At 40.4% G+C, this 8,695-nt stretch overlaps 1 protein-coding gene across 1 annotated transcript; it reads right to left on the bottom strand.

Annotated features, from left to right (window-relative positions):
- Positions 1–2,843: 2,843 nt before the first annotated feature.
- Positions 2,844–3,761, bottom strand: LOC141958135 (uncharacterized). The gene has a single exon (XM_074900724.1). The coding sequence runs from the start codon at positions 3,759–3,761 to the stop codon at positions 2,844–2,846; it is 918 nt and encodes a 305-aa protein (XP_074756825.1).
- Between the last annotated feature and the right edge of the window lie 4,934 nt (positions 3,762–8,695).

An 8,695-nucleotide genomic window follows, 5' to 3' on the forward strand; every position in this document is an offset into this window, starting at 1 on the left:
CTGTGAAATAATTTTATCTTGTCCACTTGTTATCACTTGAAGTTTTCCACTGATTTCACAGCTGTATTCCTTGTATCTCTTCCCTGCATGATACCTTAAGGTCTGCTCCAATTTATTTATTTAGATTTTATGCACAGGGATAAGTTACAACTCTCTGATACAAAGCATCTTATTTTCCAGGACACCCCACGGATATTAGCAATTACACTGGAATACAAAAGGTTTTCATCCAAGCAAATAATTTGTTTTCCAGCAAAGAATACAGGATCTCACCTCTGAAAAAGAGTTTTTTGTTGTTGTTTCTCATAACTGTGAATGACCTGTGAGACCCATCTGGTCTTTCAACAAATGAGAGAAAGAAAACCCTTCAAGGGTAAAATATTATTTATTCTATGAGAAAACAATTTTAAATTAGAAAAGGAAAGTGTTTGACTTTATAACACTGCATGTGTCTGATTTGAATCCACTTGCAGCTTGTACTAATACACCCTCTTAAAATGTTATATTGCATAATATCTATGTGGAAAGTATAAAAACCTTTCTCACCAGTAAGCAACTGCATATGGTCTGAAAATTAATCCCTCACTACCAGAATACATAAATAGAAAGCCAGATTTGTTAGTAGGCTCCAGCTGCTTTGTGTTTCTCAGACAGTGCAAAATAAGCATAGACCTAGCTTAAATGTTCAGCTAAAGTGAGTTTATCGGCTGCTTTCCATTACCAAAGCAGTGGAAAGCAACTGGAGGGGGCTCATGAATCTGACCCATTCTGCAACTTGACGCCAAATCCAGTGTTGCACAACAATACTAATAGCCTAGCTAGGATGCTTCAGTACTTTCCAATTGCTAACTGCTAGGATACCTTTGTGAGCTGAGAACCTATGATTACACAGATGTTAGGTGGAAGAATAAAGAAGAGAAGCTTCGTAGTGTTAAGTGTCTTAATACATTTACAACATTCCACATAGTGAAAGTGTGTGTCCTGGGGAATTTACATGAATAATGGTGTGGTTCAAACAGTGGTCAAGTTCTAACATAAATATACACAGCTATATTGGATTCTGGGAATTGGGAAGTTTTGTTCATGTTTTGTCAGTGCTGACATCCTGATCTGTTTTTGTGTTTTGAAATTGACTCAGAATTCACAAGGTCTGTTATCATATGTTATGATACATGAAAATTTCTTTATCGATTTATATAGGTTTCATATCACATGATGTATGTCTCTGATGCTTCTGTTCCAAGACCAAAAATGGTCTGGTTTTGCAATCCATTTTTCTGCAGTCTCAATATTCAGTTACATATTCAAAATAAGGAAAGAAATTCCCGTTGTCTTTGTGAACCATCTATAAAAAGTTATAGAAGAAATCTTGACAGATGGAGTATTATTTTTCCCTAGCAGGCAGAAATTACTTCTGGATTCCTTTCCAAATCTTCCGCAGTAACAACTGATGTAGAGTTTATGTAAAGGTGGAGAATATCACCTACAGCAATGTAAATTTGCATAAGAATCAGGACTGTTTAAGCTAAAAGCATTCCAAGCTGTGATGTTGATGCACCAGCAGTGAGGAAACACTCCATGCCAACTGCCCAGCTAACAAGTTGCAAACAGTTATAGTGGAGATAATTTTTTATCAAGGTCTTGAGTTCAATTACTGGAACTGCATCTTCTCCCTACTCCTGTGAGTTAGGCTGCCTGTGTTCAAGGTCAGCTCTCCTATGATGCTGAGTAACATTGGATCAGACTTTTGTAGAAAACAGCTAAATTGTTAGAGTTGTGAGAGGTTTGGGCTCCAATATTTTGGAAATTGCATTGCATTTTTTCCTTTGGAGAACTGAGAGAAATCCACCACCAGTCTAGCCTCTGAAGTATTTCGAGAATTTTTGTCAACAAGAAAAATCCTACCAGTAATCCGATTAGGCCAGCTAGTATTCCCCCGAAGGTAGACATCTTCTTCTTCGGGAATCTGGGAACTTTGATGATAGGGACCTGATCCTCTTTTGCTGGTATCAGAGAATGAGTTTGTAATAGAGGATCGCTGTCCTTCAGTTCCCAACGAGGAGCTTTGGCCTCGGATAACGGTGGAAGTATCGGAGACGTGGTTGCAGCTCTCACTGCTTCTTCCCGACCTTTCTGGTACTGCTCGAAGAACTCTCGGGCTCTCTGATCTTCTTCCGGAGTCCACTGAACAGTGGGTTGTGTTGGTGGATTGGGATTGGTTAGGCCCTCTCTCCTTCCTGTGGCTTCTGGCCAGAAGCCTTGTTGTTGCAACGTATTTATTTCTTCTAGGTTCTGCACATGATTTAGTACATGTTCTGTGGAAGGAAACCTTCCTGCCCAGGTTACTGGATTCCTGCTGGGGTCTGGTGGAATCAGGCGTCCCGCTAGTTGTTGTAACAATAATTCTCCTCCTTCTACCCTCAGAGTGTCCACTGATTTTGCTGGATGTTGCCCCATAAATTCTCAGTGGTTGCTTGACAAGATGTTGTCGTTCCCACTGGTATGGCTGTCCTCTGAATGTAACTAAGTGTTTAGAAACTCGCTTATAAAGGATTCCCTCTTCATAGAGCTTAATTAAATATTGACCAACTATTGACTCGTGTTTGGCAACATTGTCAGGATATTTTGGTTTAACTCCTGAGTGAACTGGAAAGTAGGAAATGCTCTTGGGCCAAAATTTGGCTGGAGTCAAATATTTCCAATTTCTTGAAGGGCATTCCTCAGTTACTTACAATTTAAACTGAGTAGAAGAAATATCAGGTACTTTCCAGTCAGGATTAAACTCACAACCCTTCATTTGATACAATCCTGATATTTTACCTAATTTATGCCTCGCAGGATCTTTATTTCCTAGGCGAGGGGGATCCAGAGTGGCTTCGTGGAGGACGTGGGACAGGGGAGCCCGCACGTTGGGATGGAGAGGCTCTCCTGTCCCTGGACTTTGTACGTCTTCTCCCATAGACAACTGTGGTTTTAACTTTTCTTCTTCTAGGTTCCAATCCACGAGGTTTTCTAGTTCCCTGAGTTTTGTTTCTGCTGCCATGAGCCACTTGGATTGGTCTAGTGATTGCTTCAATGGTTGGGGCATCTTTACCTCTATATTTCTCAGGAGTGGATAACCAAGTCCTTAAACAAGAAATATAGTTGGTAACAGTAGGTTCCCCCCACAGCAAACAATTATAATGCCACCAAAGCAATCTTCGTGCTCTATCTAAAGCTTGTTCGTTTAATTTCGTATAAACTTTTAAATGAGTATGAATTCTAGCAGTGATAGGATAATCAGGTTGGAAATTTACTATTCTCTCTTCCTGTTGGGTAAACAAATCGTTAAGAGGAATATCCTCTGCTTCGTTATGATCTATTAGAAAACCCTCAGGAACAGGAACAGTAGTTGAAGGAATCGCTGCTCTTAATGCTTCAGCAATATGATTCATACCCTGTGTAGTTTGCCAGAAATCTTCAATCAAATCAACAAAGTGAATTGCAATCAAAACATGTTTCTTTATTGAATCAGATTTCCAATAAGGTTCTAAAGCATCTTTTTCATCTCTCACTAAGTCAACTATATCAGGGAAGAAATCATCTGGTAAATCATACACATTAGATAAAGCTCTAGAAGCGTTGATATCCATACATAAGCAAGAATCATAAACAATCGTACATACCAAAGGTACAGTCAAACCTGACAACAGCAAGCAGAACGTAAGAATACCTTGGCAAGCAGCTCCGAATGGAGAGGGGTGTAATCTTAACCTCCACATAGCCTATGTGGTAAATATATAGGTTTCGAGAGAGGGGTGTATGTAAGAGCTGTCCAATCAGGTGGACGATGCCTGGATGGGCCATCAGCAGGATTGAATTTACTGGGGACAAAGTACAGTTGACATTTGGTTAATAATTGCTTTGCCAACATAGCAAAAGCCCATGGCAACGTTTGAAATTTCTTGTAACAGACAAAGGTCGAGTCAGTCAATATTGATCTAGGTTTAATCATTGACTGAGCTACACAGACCATCAGCAATTCCTGAACATGTATATCTCTAACCTTTGAAAAAGTAAACACTGCGCTCCCGCCGGTGATATGGGATATTGCGCCATGTGTTGGAGTAGCATCAGTGGCTACACGTGGCAAAGGTAAAGAGACCTTTGGACGTAATCTCAGTTTACACACACCCATTGTCAATTTATACAACAAAGTCCTATAAGAAGCAGAAAAAGCAAAGTTCACTTGATTAGTTATTGCTATATACATTGGTTTTAACATTTCAATGTGTCCTTTAGTAAAAGGCAATATGAAATTTAAATGTCCAACAAATCTCTGAATACATTTCCAATCATACCATTGTCCAATTTTGATTTTCTTTACAATCATCCTAAGTTCATTCCATCTGCTTTCTTTGATCTTCATGAAGTCGTCTTGAATGACGTATCCTAGGAACTTGACTTCTCGAGTGGGGCTCGGAGTTGTTTTATCAAAGTTAATTCTGATTCCTAATTCTTGAAGAAAAGTGCAGACAGCGTGGCTAATTGCGTTAAGGTGACGAGCGTTTGGGTGACAGAGGAGGAAGTCATCCATATAAGTAAAAGTCCAAACATTAAAGCGACGAGCGATTTCTGCTCCGAGGGCAGTAGTGAAGAGATGGAGGAGAAAAGGGCTGAGACCGACCCCCATTGGAGCTTTTCTAAAATAGTAGACAAATTTTCTGTCAGATATAGCAAGCCGGCTACTACTAGCAGGATTAAGAGGAAGATGATAAAAAGCCTGAGATAAGTCCAGAGAAATCCTGGGCATCCCCACGTGTTGGGAACTACATTTATGGACCATGGTTAAAAGCTTGAGCTATACTGAAGTCATGCCTGTATCCAGTTTTCCTGATCCTGATATTCCCTTACTGACTTGACTTCCCAGATAGGCAAGGGGCCTGCCCAAGAACTATGGCAACATGTGGCAATGATAGGTTTTGGCTGGCCCTAGTTACCAACCCTAGTCCAGTCTGGTTTGTCTCACTGGGGATTGTAGTATGGAATCTGGTCAGGGAGTGAGGGTGCTGTACTGCCCCATCAGCTCCACTTCGACCCCTTCTGGCACCCAAGGCTTCATCACCACAGCCCCTGCTCCCCCTGATCACTGACCATAAGGAAGTGGAAGGAGTTATTATGAAAAATACTATGTTGGTTGTATTATCCCCTAGAAGTCAAAGGAAGCAGAACTGAAAAAGAAATGGTCACGATAGGGTGGTTGGAACATCCAACAACTATAGACCTGTAGCATCTCCCTGTTGCGAGCATAAGGTTACAGCATTATTATTCTGTCTTTGACAGCCTGTCTCATGTGGCATAGACTACACAACAATGCTATTGTTTTGGTTTTACCAACTGTTATCTTTTGAGCCCAGAGGGTTAATTGAGCACAATGAAGCCTCTCACTCTCTCATTCACCCTCAGAGATGGGGAGGAGAAAATAAGAGAAAAGGCTCAGGAATTGAGACAAGAACAGGGAATGATGGCTCACCAGTTATGGTCATGGGCAAAAGACAGACTTCTTTGAGAAAGGAAAAGAGCATCAATTTAATTTGAACACCACCAATCAATGAATTTATCAGTGAACCATTAGGACTGTGAGAAATGCAAACATCTTAAAAATGCCTTCCTCCAACCCTCCCTTCTTTTCTGGGCTCAGTTTTGCTCTTTCTCTACCTCATTACCCCCAGCAGCACAGGGCAGACAGGGAAATGGGGGTTGTAATTAGTTCATCACTTTTTTTTTTCTGCAGCTCCCTCCTCAGGGGGACGGCTCTTCACACTCTTCTCCTGCTCCAGTGTGGGACCCTTCTCATGAGAGACAGTCCTCCATGAACTTCCTTCAACGTGTCTTTCCCACAGGCTGCAGTTCTTCACAGCCTACTCCAGCGTGGGTCACAGTTACAGGCTGCAGTTGTCCCAGCAACACTCTGCTCCAGTGTGGGCTTCTCTCAGAGTCCCGGCCTTCTTGGGGTGCAGCCACCTGCTCTGGTGTGGGTTCCTCCACGGGCTGCAGGTGGGCATCTGCTCTGCCCGTGACCTCCATGGGCTGCAGGGGCACAGCCCGCCCTCTCACCACGGGCTGCAGCACGGTGGGGGGGGGGGGGGGGGGGGGTGTCTCTGCTCTGGCACACCTCTTCCCCACTCCTCCTCCTTCCTTCCACTGGCCTCAGTGTTCGCACAGGTATCTTCCTCCCTCCAAGTTCCTCCTCTTAAATACATTATCACAGAAGCACAGCCACTATTGTTAATCGGCTTGACCTTTGCTAAAGGTGGGTGGGAACTGGAGCCAGGGGATCTTTGAGAAGTTTTTTACAGGAAACACCCCTGTAGCCCCGTCTCTTACTGTCAAAAGCCCACTGCACACAAAACCAAAGCAGCGTATTAGGAGATTCATCATGTATTATCTTTGTTCAAATTTTTGTTCTCAAAATTTAGGTGACCACAGTATGATTTGATTTTTTGGTCATTGATTAGACATCTTGTAACTCATGGAACTATTCATCATCAAGGGAGAGTAAGATATCTGAATTCCTTAGACTACACTGCCCTTTTTAATTTATTAATTTATCTGAGTAAGTACATACTAAATTCTTTAGCGTAGCTTTAACTGTTAGACTCTTTATAGACTTTTTAGATAGGAGTAATTTGGGTAGTTCTAGAGCCTACAGCATCCAGACTTGTGTTCCCTTTTGTTTTTAAATCTGCAAAATGTAAAATGATATTTTCCAGGATGACTTAATTTATTAATAAAGCAGTCAGTGAGTTCCAGTAGCCATACAATAGTGAATCCACGATAGTAGGGCTAGAACCAGAACAGCCTTTGGTAGGCTTTTCTTTTTTCCTTTTTTTCCCCCCCTCCCCACCTATAACAATGCTTGCTCATGCTTCCCATTAAGAGAACTTTATCCTGTATGTATCTCTTGCCCAACTCTTTGACCTCTGCTTCAGAAACAGTCTGCCATGAGGGAGAATTCATGCCAAAGTCATAATTTTTATCAGACTAATAAATTGTAAACAATTAACAACTTCACCATTTCTCTTGTACTGTTCAACTTATTGTTAGCAATATTTGAGGTTACTGGAAAATATATGAAATTCCCCCTTATCGAAAAATGCTTAGTTTTGCTCCTCTCCTTTGAGAAAAGACTTGCATATTTTTGTGACCTGCCAGCTCTTTCAAGACGTGTTATCTCTTTGCCCTGGGGACCTGATTCTGAAGTAATTTACATCAGTTTTAAACAGAAGTACGTTCAGCAAAATGATATGTTATTCCATCAGTTAATCAGGTTACCGTAAAAATCTGAATCAGTCTGTATTTCATTCTTAGTGCTCAGGCTTCACATTTTTTTTTGTTAGCACTCACCTTTCCTTTTCTAGAGAGACCTGCTTTTGATTTGCAGTAGTAACCTTCTGTCCTGCACTAGGTTAGCCTTTGAGCTATTACTTTTTCATTTTTAGCCTTGGGCCAGCTGTTTGTAACCTTTTTGTCTTGCATCAGTGGTATTCAGCCGCTTGTAGTTTATGGCAATCATGTAGCAATGACCTTATAAACTTTCTGTACCTTTCTCCTTCTTGAGTGCTCAAATTCGCATCTAGCATGGCAGTGTGTTGTTCAGGTACTTGCTTGGAGCTCTGATTTCAAAAAGCACAAGTTCTGCTTCAGCAGTCTCTGGCCTCTTTGGTTTCTAAAACGTATGGGAAGCAACATTACTGAGGTAGCTCTCTCAAACCATTTGTTTGCAAGCTATGCTTATCTTCTTTCTATATTGAAATGTTACAGCCTTTATAGGAAAGTGTCACCAGTGTTCAAGGAGACTTTTACCCTCTCTTTGTTCCTTGTTTTGTGCCTTTTGTGGTCTTTTTCAAGTAGGGGAAAGGTGTAAGTGTTTATCATTAAAAAAATAAATCCAGTCCAGGAGAAAGTGGCAAAAAACTGGATTTGTTTTCATCTACATTTTTTTTATACATACTCTCTTTCACAATTTTTGCTATCAGTGTGGTAACTTCAGATCATATCTGGTGCAGGCTTCTCCTTTTCTAACTGATGATAAATTACTTGAAATATCAGAGAAATGCTCAGCACCTGTTGGACTGACACCATATGCTCCAGTCTTACTGATAAATATTAGAGAAGTAGGCTCCTTAGAAGCAGGAGACAGACTTGATCCGTAGAAGCCTGTGAAGGTGAAAATGTATTGCCTAACACACACAGACATGAGAACTTACTTATTTAGTCCAAGAAATCTGTCAGGGATCCATTGTACTGCTATCAGAATTGTAAGGTATGAGGCTGGAAGGTTATAATGGGATGCATTCACCTTCCTGGCTTTACCACTTTCTTAAATCTAGGACTCTGTGGTAAAGAATAATAATAAAAGAAAAAAAAGTATGTCAATGAGTTCTTTTAGCATAGGTGTTACATAAGCAATTCATGTTTAAAATTAGTTCAAAAATTTTAATTTTATCTTTATAAAGCTATAAAACAAACTATATTAGATGGTTTATAAAGTGTAAACAAATCCCTTTGACTAAATTTACCATGAAGTTATTTGTTGCTGTTGAAATTAATTTGTTTTTCTTCTGTTTGGGTTTTTTCAAAGATGACCTAGACATAATCTCAGATCTTAAAATTTTACTGTAGTTGAGAATTTTATCTCTATTCTCAAATTCTA

Source organism: Athene noctua, chromosome 1 (genome assembly GCF_965140245.1).
Source record: "Athene noctua chromosome 1, bAthNoc1.hap1.1, whole genome shotgun sequence".
NCBI lineage: Eukaryota > Metazoa > Chordata > Aves > Strigiformes > Strigidae > Athene > Athene noctua.